The 20,090-nt window shown below is 45.6% G+C and overlaps 1 protein-coding gene and 2 long non-coding RNA genes across 3 annotated transcripts in view; 2 read left to right on the top strand and 1 right to left on the bottom strand.

The window, feature by feature from the left end:
• The first annotated feature begins 16 nt into the window (after positions 1 to 16).
• Positions 17 to 3,934, top strand: Rnf225 (ring finger protein 225). Its single transcript, XM_031385367.1, has 2 exons — positions 17 to 392; positions 779 to 3,934. The coding sequence occupies exon 2, from the start codon at positions 790 to 792 to the stop codon at positions 1,783 to 1,785; it is 996 nt and encodes a 331-aa protein (XP_031241227.1). The 5' UTR covers positions 17 to 392; positions 779 to 789; the 3' UTR covers positions 1,786 to 3,934.
• A 3,390-nt stretch (positions 3,935 to 7,324) lies between these two features.
• On the top strand, positions 7,325 to 19,238 carry LOC116101651. Its single transcript, XR_004122890.1, has 4 exons — positions 7,325 to 7,365; positions 17,543 to 17,693; positions 18,632 to 18,763; positions 19,193 to 19,238. It is a non-coding gene; the product is annotated as an uncharacterized LOC116101651 (long non-coding RNA).
• Positions 17,575 to 20,090, bottom strand: part of LOC116101652 — an 8,381-nt gene continuing 5,865 nt past the window's right edge. Inside the window, exons 2-3 of the long non-coding RNA XR_004122891.1 lie at positions 18,622 to 18,684; positions 17,575 to 17,763 (exon numbers count right to left, since the gene is read on the bottom strand). This is a non-coding gene — a long non-coding RNA (uncharacterized LOC116101652). The remainder of the gene's footprint in view (positions 17,764 to 18,621; positions 18,685 to 20,090) is intronic.

Consider the following 20,090-nt stretch of genomic DNA (forward strand, 5'->3'; position numbering starts at 1 on the left):
TGTGGACCTTGTTTTAGGTCTGGTCTAGGTAGATCCAGTTTGTTCACTCCCATAGTGTAGCTTGTGTACAGGCTTCAAGTGTCCCCACGAAGACCAGTGCTGAGGGGGGGGGGGGGACTTTGTAGAGTGGTCCAGGGTCTTGTACCAATAGCAGCCAACCCCCTATCCCAGCATCTGGTATATAGATCAGACTTCATACTAGTAGGAGGTGCCTGTGGGTGGGGCAAGTAGCCAGACAGGTTTAACAGGTATGTGGGAACCTAGAGGGTTGGCCCAAGGTCAGGTGCACTCCTTTAGGGAGGGGCGGTTAGCTACCTAGTGGCAGACAAGCCAGAAATTGGGGTCAGAACAGAAGAGACGCTTCAATCCCACACAAGGAAAGGTGTTTACAGGTGGGTATCTTGCAAAGTGGCCAGTCATTTCTGTTTGGGGTGTTAGCTCTCACAACCCGAATTTACTACTCAGCTATTGGGCACCTTTTAAACCGGCTTGGGAGTCTGGTGGTCCAGGTGAGAGATTATAGTGAGTGTTCCTCTACAAGACTATTCTTACTCAGGTTGGAGTTGATCTTCTTGCGTCTCCTCAGAGATGTATCCTCTACATCTTTGAGGTTGCTTCAGTCTTATCCAGTTTGTCTCTATACCTTTGGTAACAATAGGTCCAAACAAGGACTTCCTTGCCCTCACTTCTTTGCTTCCTTGGACCTACTCTGCTACTTTGAAATCTTGTCAATCTGTCAACAACCTCCAGATTCCTGCCTGAGCTCTTCTTTCCATAGGTCTGATCTGAATGCCTTGTCCTCGGCTGCCTTGGCTCCGCCGCCACCGAACCTCACAGGGCTCTTGCCCCAGCTCCCCAAGTACCCTCTCTGCACCCAACTCCCCTGCCAGAGGTGAAGATGAAGATGCAGAAGAGGAGGGTGATGGTACCCCTGGCTCGGGCCCCATTTTGCCCCCTGCAACCCCCATGGAATGTCTTATCTGCGTGTCACCCTTCGACGGCATTTTCAAGCTACCTAAACGCCTGGACTGTGGCCACGTATTTTGTCTCGAGTGTCTGGCACGCCTGTCGCTGGCTACTGCGGGTGGCGGCGATGCAGTGGCTTGTCCCATGTGCCGCGCACCCACACGCTTGGCCCCGCGCCGGGGGCTGCCCGCCCTGCCCACGCAGCCCGGTTTGCTGCCTAGCGATGCGCGCGCGCCACTGCCGCGCCACGGTTCCGTGCGCTTTGACCGACGCCGGGGGCTTCTGTACCTGCGGCCACCACCGCCGTCTCCCGGGCCGCGCAAGAGCCGCACAGTGCGCGCCCCACCGCCTCCACCCCCGCTGCGACTCGGCCGCCCGCTGTCACGTCGCCTGTCCATGAGCAGTCCAGCATGGGCCTTCAACGCGGCAGTGGCACTGGCTGTGCTGGTGGCCGCAGGTCTCGTGGTCTCTGGTGTCTACATCTTCTTCCTCATTCCTCACGTCACCAATTCCGGTGTGCGGCCTCAGGTTGTGGCGCTGGCCCCTGAAAATGGCTTCTGGGTCTCACCAAGGCCCACGCCAGTGGCGCCCTGGACCCATGCCTGGACACGACGCCCCACAAAGCCTGACCTGGACCTGGACAATACCCTGCCAGAGGCTACCAAAGACACACCCGAGTTTGAGGAGGCTACCAAAGACCCAGCAGAAACACAAGGGACACCGGATTTACCACCAGATCAAACACCAAAGGCAGAGACTGATCTTAGCTGGAACCCGAAGGCTCGGGCTGACGGGAAAAAGGTGCAATTGCAGCAATAAATGCCTCCACGCTGCAGGTCCAATCTCCTAGCCTGGGGACTTCTGTGTCATCCTGGAAGGCAGTAACAAAATGCATACTAAAATGCCCATTTCTCTGAATCAGGGACTGGAATGACACGAACTCTCTAAACCACGGTAATTATTCTACAAGAATCCTCTGAGAACATCTGTAATTCGCATGATCATCCAACTAAAGGTATTCTCTCTGGCCACGACCTTAATGAACAGCATACCTTTGTAGGTCTAGATGGGGCGCCCCTGATGTTCATTTCTGTGGAAGTCCAGCCGGCCTCTTCCCCAATGTCGTCTACACAGAACTGTGTCAGGGCACTTTAGCCTTGATCTTGATGGAATGCTGTTAGGAGCTCTTCAAGGTATACCAGCACAGCCCCCTGCTGGAGACACGCCTGGCCAGCTCTGGAGACTGAAGGATCTGGTCTACTCATCTTTTGGGCTTACTGCAGGGGCTTGGGGCTCCCATCTTGGGAACACCAAACGGGTGTTCTGATCATGCATCCTGATGCCCACAACCAGTCTGTAAATTTCAGCACCTGCACATCTGATCAAGATTCCAACTTGGAGGAGCAAATGTGGCCTGGCTAGGGCTGGGGAGGGCCCTGACTCCTGAAGACTGGCTCCCGTTTGAGAAGTAAATCGCAAACTGATCTAGGGACCTCGACTTCTCCTCTGGAATAGTTGTGGTCATCAAGGCTTAGAGAGCCAAGGCCTCCTGTAGCTCAGACAGAAATATTCAATGAGGGAAGGTCTGTCCCTCACTAGCTAACATGAGAGATGCTGTTAGCTACTCCTGGGCTCCATCAGCTCTGCCTAGCCTTCCTTCTGCCTCAGCTAAAGTCTAAGTCTTTCCAGTGTTCAACTCTGTGGAAGATGGCTCCTGTCTTCCTCCCAAAAGCCATATTTGCTTAGACAGAGTTGGAGGAAGGCAGCTACTCTCTGCATAGGCTGATCAAAGGGCCTCCGAAACCACCTCCTACCTCACCTCACCCGGCATGAGACACTGTATATGTATATGTATATGTATATGTATATGTATATGTATATGTATATGTATATGTATATGTATATGTAGGCAGCATTTTCCACAATGAGATGTGACTTCTATGTATCTGGAGGCTTCTGAGTGGTTTATTTACCTGTGTGTCCTCAGCACCAGGCATCAGTTGATTCAGAACAGTTGCCAGGGAGTGACTACATCATGGATGACCAAGAGGCAGCCTGGGAATGCCCATGGGCACACTAAGCTTGTAAGCTCCCAGCTGCCATGGGCCCCAGCATGTCTGTGGGAGCAACTCATCTGCTTCTTCCAGGTATGAAGCCAGAAGAAGAACATCAGGGAACCCAAGGGTGTACCTTCCCAGACCAGTTCTTGGCTCACCCTTGTTTGCCAACATCACCCACAGAGCTGGGATCAATGCACTGGATCACTGGAACCACACTGCCCAGCTTCACAGGCTGATCCAGAAGGGAGCAGAGTGAGTGGTCTGTGTTAGTTTTCTCTGGCTACTATAACAACTTATCCCCAGCTCCATGTCTTAGAATACATATATTACCTCACAGTTCTGCAGTCCAGAATTCTAAGATCCTATCATGGGGCAAAAACTGAGGTGACTAAGTATGGTGGCAGAGGACTATAATGCCAACACTTGGAAGGTAGAAGCAGGAAGACCAGGAGTTCAAGGCCACTCTTAGCTACATAGTGAGTTTGAGGCCAGCCTGGTTACATGAGATCTTGTCTTAAAACAAAAATCAACAATCAATCAATAAAGTTGGGGAGCCAACAGTCCCAGGTTGTCCTGAAGACTCAGGGATTCTATGTCTTAGTTTTCCAGTTTCTAGACTGCCTTCCTTGGCTTGTGGTTCCCTCAAATCCAGCAACACATCACCAAATGACCTTGACATTGGAACTATCTTCTTTCACTTATAAAAATATTAGGAGTATGTTGGACCCACCTAGCCAGATAATCTAAGACAATTACCTAATTCAAGATTTGTGTGTGGGGATAAGGGGAATGCTGGGGATTGAATCCAAGAGCTCATGAATACTAGGCAAGCACCCTTCTACTGATCTACATGTCCAGTTATTTTTGAATTTTTATTTATACTTTTCATTAAAATTTTTAATTATGTATTTATGTGTATGTATATGTTTCTGTATATGTACCCAAGTAGGTAAGAGAGGTCGGTTCCCTGAAGCTGGAGTTCCAGGCAATTGTGAACCGCCTAATGTGGGGGCTGGGAACAGAACTTGGGTCTTCGGCAGGAACAGCAGGTGCTCTTAACCACTGAGCCATTTCTCCAGCCCCTGGATTTTTTGTTGTTGGTCATTTTTTGTTTCTTGTTTTTGTTTTCTTTTTCTAAAAGAGTATTTTTTAAAGATTTATTTATTTTATGTATATGAGTACACACTGTAGCTGTACAGATAGTTGTGAGCCTTCATCTGGTTGTTGGGAATTGACTTTAGGACCTCTGCCCCCGCTCGCTCTGGTAGAGCCCACTCTCTCAGAGAGAAAGATTTATTTATTATTATAAATAAGCACAGTGTAGCTGTCTTCAGAAGTACCAGAAGAGGGCATCAGATCTCATTACTGGTGGTTGTGAGCCACCATGTGGTTGCTGGGATTTGAACTCAGGACCTTTGGAAGAACAGTAGATTCTCTTACCCGCTGAGCCATCTCTCCAGCCTTGTTTTTGTTTTCTAAGACAAAGTTTCTCTGTTTAACCCTGACTGTCCTGGAACTCTATCTGTAGACTAGGCTGACCTTGAACTCAAAGATCTATCTGCTTTCTTCTGATTCCCGAGTGCTGGGATTAAAAGAGTGCACTACCATGCCGGGCTTGATTTTTTTTTTTTTTTTAAAGACTGTCTGGGGCTGGAGAGATGGCTCAGTGGTTACGAACACTGACTGCTCTTCCAGAGGTCCTGAGTTCAAATCCCAGCAACCACATGGTGGCTCACAACCATCTGTAATGGGATCTGATGCCCTCTTCTGGTGTGTCTAAAGATAGCTACACTGTACTTATATATAATAAGTAAATCTAAAAAAAAAAGAAAGAAAAAGAAAAAGACAGTCTTACTGAGTTTTCCAGGCTGACTTTGTTGAACTTGGAGTCCTTCATGCCTCAGCCTGCATCTGGGGTTACAGATCTGTCCATCAGTCACAGCCTCCCATTTTTAGATCCTTCATCACAACTACAAATCTACTCTGCCACATTAAGTATAGTCCAAGGATTAAAACGTGAATGTTTTTTTGAAGGCCCACCGAGTGGCAGATGTGGTTTCAGAGAAAGGCCTCCCTCACCCTGCCTTCCTTTATCCCAACCTGGGCAAGTGGAGGTAGGCCAGTGTAGACTTGGTCTGAATGGGCCAGAAAGCAGTCTTTGGCTAGCAATGCACAGGGGATGGAGACTTCGGCATGACAGTAGCCCAGGGGTCCAGGAAGGGACCCCAGAGCTATATTTGCATTTACACTTGCAAGCTGCTATAATCCACCAAAAGGCTAGTGGATAATGTAAAAGCTGGATAAAGGCTGAAGGCCCTTCATTTCTAGTCTTAATCTACTGACTCTTAGATGTACTACAGCATCTTCACCCCTATTCATCCTGGAGCCTGAAACCTAGGGCCTTCTCTCTTCCCCTAAGAGGAAGCTGGTAACAGAGCCCATAACATCAACTGATTACTACCTTGGTGCCTCCCTACCTACCACTGCCTATAATGGACTTTAAGAAACCTCACGGTAAGCCAGGCATAGTGTTTCATGCCTTTAATCCCAGCACTGGGGAGGCAGAGGCAAGTTTGAGTCCAGCCTGGCCTACAGAGGGAGTTCCAGGATAGCCAGAGCTACATAGAGAGACCTTGTCTCAAATAAATAAATAGATGGATAGATAGATAGATAGATAAACTTTAAAAGAAAGAAAGAAATTAAAAGAAAAAGAAACCTCACAAAACAGGATAATTGGAGTGGATTCTCTTCTTTTTCCTTCTAAAAAAGCACCTCACCATTCCCATCCTATTTTTTTAAAGATTTATTTATTTACTTATTTATTTATTTATTTGATGTTTATGAATACACTGTAGCTCTCTTCAGACACATAGGAGAGGACATGGAATCCTATTACAGATGGTTGTGAGCCGCCATATGGTTGCTGGGAACTGAACTCAGGACCTCTGGAAGAGCAGTCAGTGCTCTTTACTGGTGAGCCATCTCTTCAGCTCCCACCATCTCCCTTTAAAAAACTTATCATGTTTGTAATTATTAGTGTGTGTGTGTGTGTGTGTGTGTGTGTATGTGTGTGTGTGTGTATGTGTGCCATACATGTATGTGGAGGCCATATGCCACCTTGCAAGAGTCATTTTCTCCTTCCACCATAAGGTTCTAGGGACTAAACTCAGGCTATAACTTTTACCATCTGAGCCATCATTTCAGCCCAGCCCATCTCCTCCTCCTGGGCTCTAGACTCTCTGTCCACACCAAGCTGACAGATATCCACACTATTCCAGCATTGTTTGTCCTTCTAAGTCATGATACCTTGGTCCCCAGGAGGTGGGGGCAACTTTCTTGTCTTCCAAGTATACCCCTGGGCTTTCTATTAAATGAGTGACAGTAAACCACTTACAGGGAGTTCATTCATCCATAGTATTTATTGAGCTTTATGAGGTTAGTGTGTCAGAGACAGCAGTATTAGCAGCATTTGGGGAGCAAGGACAGACCTTAGAAGGCAGATGAGGGGCCTAGGCAGTTAAATCCACCATTCTGACTACAGAGCCTCAGATTCACTCATTTAAAGTGTCTCAAGGGCTGGTGAGATGGCTCAGCAGGGAAGAACATCGGCTGCTCTTTGGAAGGTCATGAGTTCAAATCCCAGCAACCACATGGTGGTTCACAGCCATCCGTAATGAGACCTGACACCCTCTTCTGGTGCGTCTGAAGATTACTACAGTGTACTTACATATAATAAATAAACAAATCTTTAAAAAAAAAAAAAGTGTCTCAAGTACTATCTATTTGTTTTATTCTTTTGTGACAGGGTCTTTCTGCAGAGCCTTGGCTGTCCTAGAACTCAGTATGTAGACCAAGCTGGCCTTGAATTTACAGAGATCCAATTCTTCTGCCTCCCAAGTGCTAGAATAAAGGGCATTCATCACCATGCCTGGCCAATGCCTCACCTATTATGATCATGGGGCCCCCAATTCCCCAAGCCCTGTCCCCAGCTCTCTGCTCCTGGAACAGGAGAGGGAGGAGTGGGTGGCACCAGAGGCTTCATTCTACTGGGGGGAGGAGGGGTCCAGCCTTTCTCAAAGAAGGTCAGAAAGTTTCCCTGCCATTGTGTGGTAGGTCAAGAAGGGGCCTTACTTTGGCCTCCAAACTAGTGTTGCTATGGTGATGTTGGATGCCACTGAGAGGCTAGGCATTGATTCCTCACAATAATAATGCAGGCTCACTAAACCTAATGACCAATCAGGGACCTGAGAATAATGTTGCTATGACGACCCAGAATCTCCTGATGGTTGATCCCTGGAGTTGGAGGTTGCCAGACCCTGGAAGCAGGCCAAAATGCTATGTAAGCCATCATCTGCTCACAGGCTTTTTCAGCCTTCTCCCGTCCATGTGGTGGAGAGTTGGTTCCCATGGTTGGATCAGTTTATGGTTGAATTCAGAGGAAATAATTATGAATATAATCTAATGCACATTTGAGACAATGTGACAGGGCCATGAGTAAATGGAAATGTGGTTAAACTTGAACACTGAATTTTATCGGTAAAATTGAACACTGCTAATCAATTTCTGCAGCATTTCTCTTAACCTATGGGTCCTATTTAGGAGTCCCTCACCTGCCCTCTGTCACCTAGTAGGTAATGCTCATGAGGTCTATAAGAATGTCCATTATCAATCACTGTGGTGCAGTGACAGCTTTCAAAGACAAGTAGGGTGACACTCCACACCCATACCTCACCCCTACTCCTGACAACAAGGACAAGCTGGGCACAACCTTACACTTTTCAGCACACAAGATGTAAAGTGAGATACAGAGAAGAAAATCTTATCCCACCAAACTCCCTGAAAAGGTTCTGGCAGCTACCCCTTCCCTCCCAGACCTGAGCTGTTGTTCACAGAAGACTCTTTTAGGAGTAGCTGGGGAAGAGGATAAAGGCCTGTGTAGGGTGAGAAACTTCTTTCTCTCTTCCTCCCTTCCTTCCTTTTTTTTTTTTTTTTTTTTTTTTAAGGTTTTACTTATTTTATGCATGTGAGTGCACTGTAGCTAGACACACCAGAAGAGGGCATTAGATCTCATTACAGATGGTTGTGACCCACCATGTGGTTGCAGGGAATTGAATTCAGGACCTCTAGAAGAGCAGTCAGTGCTCTTAACCACTGAACCATCTCTCCAGCCCCTTTCTCTCTTTCTTTCTTTCTCTCTTCCTTTTCCTTTTCTTTTTCTCTTCTCTCCTCTCCCCTCCCTTTTCTCTTTTGTTTTTCAAGAGAAACACCCCTGAACCAGTAGGCAATGGCCCACAGCTTTCATCCCAGCAGTTGGGAGGGGCAGAGGCAGACTCTGTCTGAGTTCTCTGAGTTCAAGGCCAGACTGGTCTACAGAACAAGTTCCAGGGCAGCCAACAGCTACACGGAGAAACCCTATCTTCAAGCCAAACAAAACCAGAGCAGGTTGGTGAGATATCCAAATCTCAAATCTAGAGATCCACCTGCTTCCATCTCCCTAGTACTGGCAATAAGGGCCTGACCTGGTTTTTTTTGTTGTTGTTGTTGTTTTATTTTGTTTTGTTTTGTTTTTCTGTGTAGTCTTGACTGTCCTGGAACTCACTCTATAGACCAGGCTGGCCTTGAACTCACAGAGATCCAACCTGCCTCTGCATCCTGAGTGTTAGCATTAAAGGCATTAAAGGCACTGCTACCCAGCTGTCCAATATTAGCTCTTACTGCCACCCAACTCATCCTTTCCAAGCCTAGAAGCTTAATATCTACCATCTCACACTCTTTGGATTCTCTAGATCAGAATCAGCTCACACAGAGTGGTTCAAACTTTAATTAAATTTAATTAAGCTTTAATTAAGTGTTCCACAGGAATAGCAGACATTCAAAGACTCCACAGCAGCAGGAGAATTCCTGTCCAAGCTGCCTGTTCACAGGGCTATCAGCAGAAAGTCTCGTTTTCTCACCACGCCAACCTGTCCACAGGGCTGCTGGCACATGCTCCCCACAGGTCAACTGATTTCTTTTAACACCAGTGAACCAAGACAACAAAGCAGGAAAAAGCCACACAGCATTTAGACTTCATCTTGAATTCACACTTTCCCAATATATGAGACCCTTGCCAGGATCAATCTTGCAGCCTGGGTGAGTCACTGTGGCCTGCTATCTATACCATTGAGTCAATTGGCCACTGATGTCAACCCCATCCTGTATGCCACTGTTCAGTAAAGGGTTGACTTAGCAGGCCTGGATTGCTCAAACCCTTCACATTCCAGATAGACTTGGTCCTTTCCCATGATTCCAGGAGATCATCTCTAAGCCTTGGAATATCCTGCCTAGTAAGTCTTGTATACCTGATAGGCTATGCCAACAATATTAGTTATACTATGAACCTTAGGCCACACTATCAAATTGATCTCTAGGGTAGCTGGAGACTAAGTTGCTATATGTTTATGTTGCTCTTCTCCAAATAAAACTCCTGGAAGAAGCCAAGCCTAGGGTGAGATTCTCTTGTGTAACAACTGTGGTATAAACTTTTCCTGGGAAAAGAACAAAATGTCTTTCAACCCCCGAGAGAGCACCCGGGAGAGACCAAAAAATTATTCCAGGGCTTTCAAAGTATCTCAGCATGTAAAGGAGCTTACCACCAAGCTTGATGGCCAACGTTCAACCCCAGTCTACCAGACTCTCTGCCTTGTCCCCTTAGGAAGTTCTCTTTGCCCCCAAACTGGGCCACCAGATTTTTGTTTTCAGTTTGCCATGTGATGGATGCCATAGATAACTGGACTGTGTCTCCTTCCTTGTCTCCCTCTGAACATTCTCACATGCAATCCCAGATTTTAACTCAAGGCTTTCTAGGGTAGAGCTTAGGGTCCAGGTCTCTCACAGTATGCCCAGCTGTTCCCACCAATCTCAGACTGTCCCTGCCTTGGTTAATCAGGATGCCTCTATGCTATTAAATTTTCCTCCATAAACTGTGATGTTGCAATCAAATCTAGGGATCCTTTGGTGATAAGCAAGCACTCTGCTGGTGAACTATATATAGCCTCAGCCTCTCCACAAGTCGTCATATGGGGCCTGCCATGTCCTAGGTCAAGTTTGAATTCAACTATACCATTTTCACATTATGCTAGAATGCTGCCCATGCCTAGCTGGCCCATGGATATGTGGGCCAGATAACACTTTCATGATGGTCACTTGATATCTTATGGTTAGACAATCAGACCAGACCCTTACTGGATTCGGTATAACTTGATACATATGGAAAGAAAGAACCTCAACTCAACTGAAGTATTGCCTCTGCTTCAGGGAAAAGCAGCAGAGAACTGAGTAGAAGACACGGTTTGGTTGGTTTGGTTTTTTAAGATTAATTATTTTATGTACATGAGTTCTGTAGCTGTCATCAGACACACCAGAAGAAGACATCTGATCCCATTACAGATGGTTGTGAGCCACCATGTAGGTGCTGGGAATTGAGCTCAGGACCTACTGAGAGAGCAGTCAGTGCTCTTAACTGCTGAGCCATCTCTCCAGCCCCAGCAGGGTTTGTTTTTATATAGAGTTTCTGGGGGAGGGGGAGTGACAGGGCTTTCCAGGGTGGAGAATTCCCGGGATGGGATGGGTTGGTTTTCAAATCCTGAGCTTGGACTTTTTACTCTGAATGGAGTATTTAGAGAGGTTGGGCCCAACCCTTGTGGTAGTTAGAGTGTTCAGTGGGTGGAGCCTGGTGTATGGAGCTCCTCAGGAGTGGGGCCTGGCTACTCACCCACGGTGAGGAGCTTACAAGGAAGCATTACATTCCCTGGCTCTGTAGTTACAAAATTGCAGTAAGCCTGATGTGGGTGCCAGGATCCCAACTCTGGTTGTCTGGAGGAACAGTAAGCAGATACATCCATGGAGTCATCCTCCAGCCCTTTGCTCAGTGCTAGCTTCTGCTAGCTTGCCTAAATGGAACCATGGCAGGGTCTTCACTGTCCTTCCACTAGCCAGAAGATCTAAGCTGAGCCCTTCCAGAGTTCCCAGTATTCAGGGGCAACTATTGACATACTGGCCACATGAGAGCAGTTAAGTTTTAGACTTTCCAATTAGGAGCTGCCCTGGATTGTGTGTCAAATAATTTGAGCCCTCTGTGATATTGAAATTTCCATTCATTGTATGGAACTGAATGAAAATTGAACTGGGACCAGATGATGATGACGTGAATGGGGTGTGGAGGGCTTTTGTGCAAAGTCTTTTTTTGAGACAAGGTCTCACTATGTAATGATGGTTTCCCTGGAACTTGTCACGTACTTGGGGCTGGCCTCAAATCCTCAGCCATCCATTGGCCTCTGCCACCTGAGTGATGGGATTAAAGGCAAGCGCCACTAGGCACAGGTTCTTTATTGTTTTGAGACAAGGCTTCGTTTAGCCCAAGCTGGGCATAAATGCACTAGGTGGCCAACTTTTGATCCTTGTGCTTCAGTTTCCCAAATCCTAGGATTATAGACTTGTGATACCACACCTGTCTCTTCTCTTGTGGAGGTGTCTTGAGCCTACATCAGTGAAGAAGCAGGAAGTATGTTGAGATTCAGCTTTGGACTTGTTTATACTACCGCCCAAGACCTCTGATTTTTTTGTTTTTGTTTTTTGTTGTTGTTGTTGTTTGGTTGGTTGGTTGTTGTTGTTTTTTTTTTTTTTGAGACAGGGTTTCTCTGTATAATCCTGGCTGTCCTGGAACTCACTCTGTAGACCAGGCTGGCCTCAAACTCAGAAATCCATCTGCCTCTGCCTCCCAAGTGCTGGGACTAAAGGTGTGTGCCACCACTGCCCTGACTAAGACTAAAGAACTTTATGGACCAAAGCTTTTTATCTTAGATACTCGGATGGTGCACAGAACTTAGAGCTAGCCAAGAAGCATGGTTGTGAGGACTTCCCACCCTTAAGGACAGCAAAGATTAAGTTCCCTATCACAATATGTGTCCATCAGACCTCTCTCTACAGCAGTTTCTCATCCAGTTGACCTCATCCCCTGGTTACTTAAATGGCCTAAGACCATCAGAAACCACAGATACATTCCCAGAACTCCGTTTCTATATTCTCAAAAACTTGGTTTCTATATTCTATATGGGGCTGGTGAGATGGCTCAGCGGGTAAGAGCACTGACTGCCCTTCCAAAGGTCCTGAGTTCAGATCCCAGCAACCACATGGTGGCTCACAACCACCCGTAATGAGATCTGACGCCCTCTTCTGGTGCGTCTGAAGACAGCTGCAGTGAATTACACCAGAGGGAGCTGGCCAGAGCCAGCGGGCCGGAGCGAGCGGCCAGCAGAGGTCCTGAGTTCAACAGCAGCCACACACATGATGATTCAGGCCATCTGTACAGCTACAGTGTACTCATACACATAAAATAAATAAAATAAATCTTAAAAAAAAAGAAACTACAGATATTTATATTAAGAATCATAACAATAGCAAAATTAAATTAATTTTGTTGAGGGAGCAACAAAAATAATTTTTGTGCTAGGGAGTCAGCACAGCTTAAGGAACTGTAGTAAAGGGCAACAGCATTAGGAAGGCTGAGGACCACTGCTCTACAGCCTCAAAACCATTCAGAGAATGTTTAAGTCATCTCTAAGACTATAATCCCAGTACATGGTACTCAGGAGACAGAGACCAGTAGATCTCTGAGTTCAAGGCCAGCCTGGTCTACGGAGTGAGTTCCAGGTCAGCCAGGGCTACACAGAGAAACCCTGTCTTGAGAAACAAACAAACAAACAAAAATAACAAGCAAAAGACACACTTGTAAAACACAGGTGGAGATGACATGCTATTGAGGACACAAGCCTGAAAGGTGGAATCCAGAGTATTATCTGTCTAATCCAACCTTGATTCTCTGTCTTTTAGCACCTCTGTTACCTGAGGGCTAAGTGAATCACACAGGCAATAGCACTTACACTATAAAGAAGTGAAGTCATAAAGTGAAAAACAAAGCTGTAGAAACAAGGTTCTGGGAATGTAGAAATAAAGGTAAAAACAAGACTTTTGAGAAAGAAATAATAAGCCAAAATTGCCTATAGTAGAGACCTCTGCTTGTATAAGAAAAACAAAGTTTTTAAAGGTCAGGAGGCCTGGGATGAACTAAAAGCTGACCAGAACAAAACCTGTAAGAACAAGATTAGATGTTCTACTCCTCCCTGTACTGAACTCTGAAGAACTTTACAAAAATTCCAGGACTTTCCAGCATGACCCATTCCAGGGGCTTGCCAGGTATTAGAGTTAGGTAAGGGGGCAATGAAGCCAAAAGCAGCCCCCTTGAGCAAGCCAACCAATGCCTGAAGAGATCCTTTGTTTGATACTGCACCAATCAGAATAAGCCAACTAGCCCTGTTGCTTCTGTAAAGTATAAAAGATCTGTGCTTTGTGAGTTCCAGGTTGCCTCTTCCTACTTGGATGAGCAACCCCACGTGCATTGGTCACGCATGTTGGATCAATAAACCTCATGTTATTGCAGCGATCTGTTGTCAATCTGTGGTTTGTGGGGTAGCGCATTGGGGCTAAGACTCTCTGAGGGTCTCACAGAGTCTTACAGAAGAAATTCATATCTTGCCTGCTATGACCTATGCAGCTAATACCCTTTCTGTTTTTTTGGGTTTTTTTTTTACACAAAGTCTTGCCTAATGTAGCCTAAGCTACATAGGAATATCCTGTCTTTAAAAAAAAAAAAAGAGTGGGGCTGGAGAGAAGGCTCAGCAGGTAAGAGCACTGACTGCTCTTCCAGAGGTCCTGAGTTCAATTCCCAGAAACCACATGGTGGCTCACAACCATCTGTAATGGAATCTGATGCCCTCTTGTGGTTCTGGTGTGTCTGAAAACAGCAACAGTGTACTCATATACATGAAATAAATAAACCTTAAAAAAGAAAGAGTCAGGGCTGGAGAGATAGCTCAGAGGTTAAAAGCACTGGCTGCTCTTCCAGAAGATCTGGGTTCAAATCCCGGAAGCTCACAACTGCCTGTAATACCAGTTCTAGAGGACTTGACATTTTCACATAGTCATACATGCAGGCAAAACACCAACATGCATAAAAATAAAAATTAAAAAAAAGTAAAACATCAGCCCTAGAAATGTCACTTTGTCCTCATTATTGCAAGTTGAGCATGCCAGGTCATACCTGTAACTCTGACACACAAGATGTGGAGGCAGGAGGACCAGGACTGGAGCTACGGATCAGGAGTGAAGAAATGTTCTGTTCTTGTAGAGCAGTGATTCTCAACTTTCCTAATATATAGTTAATATGCTACTTCATAACTGTAATTTTGCTATTGTTGTGAATCATAAAATATATGTGTTTTCCAATGGCCTTAGGTGACCCCAAAATGGTTGAGACCACTGTTTAAAGGACTGAGTTTGGTACATAGTACCTGTGTCAGGCCAACTACAACTGCCTATAACTCTAGAGTCAGGGATCTGATACCCATTTTTGACCTCTGAGGTCATCCACACACGTAGCACACACTCACATAGACCTACATATACAAAAATAAAAAACTTAATCTCAAAAAAAAAAAAAGCCACACAATGGTGGCACAAGCCTTTAATCCCAGCACTTGGGAGGCAGAGGCAGGAGGATTTCTTGAGTTCAAGGCTAGCCTAGTCTACAGAGTGAGTTCTGGGACAGCCAAAGCTACACATTCAAGACTTGGATGTCCCTAGAAGGTAGATCCCCAAACAATAACCAGTGCCTTGTATTTTACAGGAAGTAGGTAAGATAATATCACACTCTTTAAAAAAAAAGATTTATTTCATTTATATGAGTACACTGTAGCTGTCTTCAGCAACCCTATCTGGAGGAAAAAAAATAAGGCTCAGGAGATGGTTCAGTGGTTAAGAGCACTTCACTCTTGAAGGAAACTGAGGTTTAATTTCTAGCACCCAATCAGCAAAGGGGAAAGGGGAGGGGCAGTCACAACTGTGAACTCTAACTTTGGAGGATCTAATGCCTCCTTCTGGCCCCTGAAGAAACTGCATTCAGGTGGTGCAAAGCCCCCAATACCATAAGAATAAATCTTTAAAACAAACAAGAAAAAAAAAAAAAGCCTATTATCTCATGTTCTGACTCTGGTGCCTCCAATGAAACACTGAGCTAAAACTCTAAAGTGAGAAAAATGAAGCTAAAGTGGTCAAAGGAGCCAAACGCCAGGGCAAAGGGTTAACCCCATGAGCAGGTTTAGAAGAAGTAAATGGTTAAAGGAAGAACCTCACCCCTAACACTCTTAGTGCTATAGCTCAGTGGCAGAGTTTCTGTTGAGTATGCATAAAGCCATAGGCTCAATGGTAACACACACACACACACATATATATACACACACTCACATGCTCACACAGACACTCTCTCATACACACATTCCCACACACAGATAAACACTCTCGCACACACATTCACACCACACTCACACACACATACTCACACACATTCATACCATACTCTCACACACACTCTCTTGCACACATTCACACAACACACATAACGCACACTTTACACACACACACATCAAAAGAGTGGGAACTCTAGTCTGACAGCACCTAGGTCAGAGTCTAGTGCCACTTCCCACTGGCAGGATGCACAGCAAGCACTTAGGCTCTGTGAGTTCCAGATTCCCAACTTTCCACATTTCTGTCCAGCTACTGAAGGAAATAACCCCATCTTACAGGAAGATAGATTTTTCAGTAACTATTTGAGGATAAGTATTAGCCTATGCCATGTGAAGGAGTGGCCAGTACTTTAGTATGTGTGAAGGAGACTCTTCAGTAGGGTTGGGAAGATAGAAAAGTGCCATGGTCATTGACCCCTACACTCTGATGTCGGAGGTATAGCTTAACCCAGAGACACTCCTTCCTCCAATCTCTGTAACTGGACCTCTTCCAGACCTTTTGTGTTATCCCAGATTTCATGTCTCTCTAGCCCATGAGCCACTGCTTTTGACTGCACTCCAGTTGAATATACAAGGGGCAATTCTGTGAGAAATGGATAAGCTGGTGACAGTTCATGAGAGCAAGATGGTCTACCATGTCAATGCATGGGTACGGACCAGAAATTGGAGGGTGTTGCATTTGGAACTCCTTCTATTGGGGAAAACATCGGGGCTGCAAAGAATATGTGAAGTTATGTGATCAGCTTAGGACATGTTAAGTTGTTGTAAACATTGTTCAGATGAGGGCTAGGAACAGAGAACAAAATTGAGTTTAGGCATAGTTGAGGAAGAGCTGTCAAGAGAGTAGGGAAAACTAGTGGAGAATTAGAGAGTTACCAAGGCCTGAGAAGGCATGGGCTATGTGCCAGGTATGGAGACCAATCCACCCAGGTATGACAGACCATTCACCAGGCATGAGGACAGGCCATACACTAGGCTTGAGGACAGAGTCAACAAGCAGGTATGAGAACCGTCACCAGGTCCCAGTCTCCTCTGGCATATCTGTCATGCCTATTTATGGATTCGTGTAATTAGAATGGAAGTGATGGAATGCAGGAGTGAGTTATGTCTTCTCAGGAGCAGCCAAGACATCACATGACAGACCCCAGTGGGGAAGACTGAGTTGTACATAGGGGAAAAGATTGAGCTCTACACAAAAAACATTCAGGACTTGGATGTCCCTAGAAGGTAGATCCCCAAACGATAACCAGTACCTTGTATTTTACAGGAAGTAGGTAAGATAATATCACACTTAAAAAAAAAAAAAGACTTATTTCATTTATATGAGTACACTGTAGCTGTCTTCAGACACGCCAGAAGAGGGCATCAGATCCCATTACAGATGGTGGTGAGCCACCATGTGGTTTCTGGGAATTGAACTTAGGACCTCTGAAAGAGCAGTCAGTGCTCTTCACCGCTGAGCCATCTCTCCAGCCCATATCACCCACTCTTAAAAATGTACATTTGTGTACTGTGTGTCCCGGTGCATGCATGTGTGCAACTGCAGGTACAAGTATACATGCCACATGTATATATGAAGGCCCGAGATTGCTCTCAACCTCCTCCCCCAACTTTGATTGTTTGAGACAGGGTTTCTCTGTGTAGCCTTGGTTGTCCTGGAACTCTGTAGATCAGGCTAACCTTGAGCTCAGAGGTCCACCAGATCCACCTTCCTCTGTGTCCTGAGTGCTGGGATTAAAGGTGTGTGCCACCACTGCTGGGAGATTGTTTTAGATTTAGTATTTTATAAAATGTGAGTACAGTATCACTGTCTTCAGACACACCAGAAGAGGGCATTGGATCCCATTACAGATGGTTGTGAGCCACCATGTGATTGCTAGGAACTGAACTCAGGACCTTTGGAAGAGCAGTCAATGCTTTTAACCTCTCCAGCCTGGAGTTTGTTTTTTCTAAAGTAAGACATCATAGTCCAGGCTGGATTGTAACTCGATCCTCCAGTCTCCAGCTCCTGTGTCTTGGGGTCACAGGCCTGATGGGCTCACTTTGCTGTGTACACTGTAACTGACTAGGGCCTTGTACTTGTCAAACACTTCTTTTATTCATGAACCATATTTCCAGCCCCATAGCCAGGATGCTATTCTGAGTCTGGGGTCTCGCTGTGTATGCTGATACAGAACACAACAACCAAGAGTGATGATTCTTCAGCAGCAGAAGCTTCTGGTGAAGATACTAGGGTCTGTGAGGGATCGTCACACAGGTCAGGGCACAGGTAATTATCAGTTACTGATTCTCCTGCTTTCCGGGCTAGGGTTTTCATGGGCAGATACACAGTAAGGCGGCTTGAAAGAAAGGAAGTTCTCATGCAGTCAGGCTCCTCTGTTGTCTTGGTAACACCAAGTCCAGCACGCACACACACACACACACACACACACACACAAGGAGAGGGATAAAATGACATCATAATATGCTGCAAACACAAAGACTTCTGGCATGGTCAGGTCAACTCCCCACTGCCCACCGGTTACAATGATCCCATCTGAGCAGACTCTGTCCCAGGAGGAGTAAAAGGCCATGCCAAGTGAAGGGGCAGAAGGGCTAAGGCAGAGGAACTGGAGAGCAGCCAGGGTCTCAAGAGGGAGAGCTTTCATGCACTGAGGGATGTCAGGTGTAAGAAAAATGAGATAGAGGCAGCTGGGCAACTCTCCGAGGAAGATGATGAGGGAAGAGTTCCTGCCGAGGATGTGTAGAGGCCTGTCCATGCGACAGAACACAGTTTGCCAAGACAGTTTGAGACCAACTGTTTGGCAGTCTAAGATGTAGTTTTGTTTGTGATTGAGAGATGGGGAGTCTCTGGATCTCAAAGGGAATGTGGCTGACATTGGGTAGAGTAGATGCTGGGTGTGGGCCCTGTACACAGTGGCATCTGTCTGGTCACCAGCTTGTGGTTATAGCATAGTCATCAATGACAAAGGCCTAGTACTCCTCTGAGAATAAGGGTCTTAAGGGACAGTATGAGAGTATATGGGTGGAAAAGCCTGGGGCCCATTGGGCTGGAATAAAGTCGGTAGAAGATAAAGCAAGACTCTTCAGACATACAGGTCAAGGCTAAATGTGTCCCTTTGTCCATGTTTAGCTTTTTTTTTTTTTTAACTTTATTTTTGTTGTTGTAGTTACTTTTAATTCTGCCCACCTTTTACCTTGTCTCAGCTGAATCCATCATTGAAGATCCTGGTGATGTTTGAAGATGTAGCCAGATATCTCTACCAAGAGAAGTGAGAACTCCTTAATGTAACCCAGAAAGGGTGTTGCTGAACAACTTCACATTTGTTAGCTCTCTGGGTAAGCCCCTCTCTCTCTTCCAGGTCACAGACAACCTCTGGCACCTTTTCCATAGAAAAGGTTGTCAAAGGACAGGTGCTGGGACTGGGCCTTCTGTCATTTGAGCAGTCCTGTGAGCTGCCTAAATACCTGCTGCCCAGGGACTGTCAGAGGAACCTAGTTGTATCCCACCTTAGCTTCCTAATCCCCTTTGATGTTTCTCCCTGCCCCTGTGAAGGTAGAAAAGCAATTTTCTATTAATTCTATTAATTCTCCCTCCTATTACTTCCAGGAGAAATTTTGCAAGGCCCTGCCTAACACAGGCTTGAGTCCTGAATTAGAATCACTAGATAATAATCTTGGGGAGTATTGTCACCTTAAGCCTTAAGCTCATGGGCTATCTTTCTACTAATTTAGTACTTTGTTCTCACCCCCCCTTTTTTTTTTCAGAGATAGGATTTCTCTGTGTACCTCTGACTATCCTGGAACTTGATCTGTAGAGTGAGCTGGCCTTGAACTCAGAGATCCACCCACCTCTGGCCCCTGAATGCTGGGATTAAAGGTGTGTGTGACTAGTACTTGGTCCTAGAGAACTTTTTTTTTCCCAAGACAAGTAGCCCTGTGTAGCCCTGGTTGTCCTGGAACTAACTCTGTAGTCCAGGCTGGCCTCAAACTCAGAAATCCACCTGCCTCTGCCTCCCAAGTGCTGGGATTAAAGGCATGTGCCAACATCACCCAGCCAGCGCTAGAGAACATTTTTAAGTTTTTTGTGAATTTCCCAGTTTTCTATTTTTTCAAGTTTGTTTTTTTTTTTTTTTTTTTAAGATTTATTTTATGTATGAGTACACTGTAGCTGTCTTCAGACACGCCAGAAGAGGGCATCAGATCCTATTACAGATGCTTGCGAGCCACCATGTGGTTGCTGGGAATTGAACTCAGGACCTTTGGAAGAGCAGTCAGTGTTCTTAATCACTAAGCCATCTCTCCAGTCCTATTTCTTTTAAGATAGGAACTCAGTCCAGCGTGGTGGTGCACACCTTTAGTCCCAGCACTTGGGAGGTAAGACAGGTGTATTTCTGAGTTCAAGGCCAGCTTGGTCTATATAGAGAGTTCTGGGACAGACAGAGCTATATAATTGATATAATAGAGACTCTTTTTTAAAAAAAGAATTGATTGGAGCTCACATAGCCTAGGCTATGTAAACACTATGTAGCCAAAGATGACCTTAGTGTCCCGGCAATGGAGTCCTTTCTTTTCTTTTTTTCTTTTTTTCTCTTTTTCTTTCCTTCTTTCTTTCTTTCTTTCTTTCTTTCTTTCTTTCTTTCTTTCTTTTCTTTTTTTTTTTTTT

Source organism: Mastomys coucha, unplaced genomic scaffold (assembly GCF_008632895.1).
Source record: "Mastomys coucha isolate ucsf_1 unplaced genomic scaffold, UCSF_Mcou_1 pScaffold21, whole genome shotgun sequence".
NCBI lineage: Eukaryota > Metazoa > Chordata > Mammalia > Rodentia > Muridae > Mastomys > Mastomys coucha.

What these genes read in the sequence shown, in the direction of transcription:
- Rnf225 (XM_031385367.1), top strand. Translation starts at nt 790, where the DNA reads ATGCCTTGTCCTCGGCTGCCTTGGCTCCGCCGCCACCGAACCTCACAG.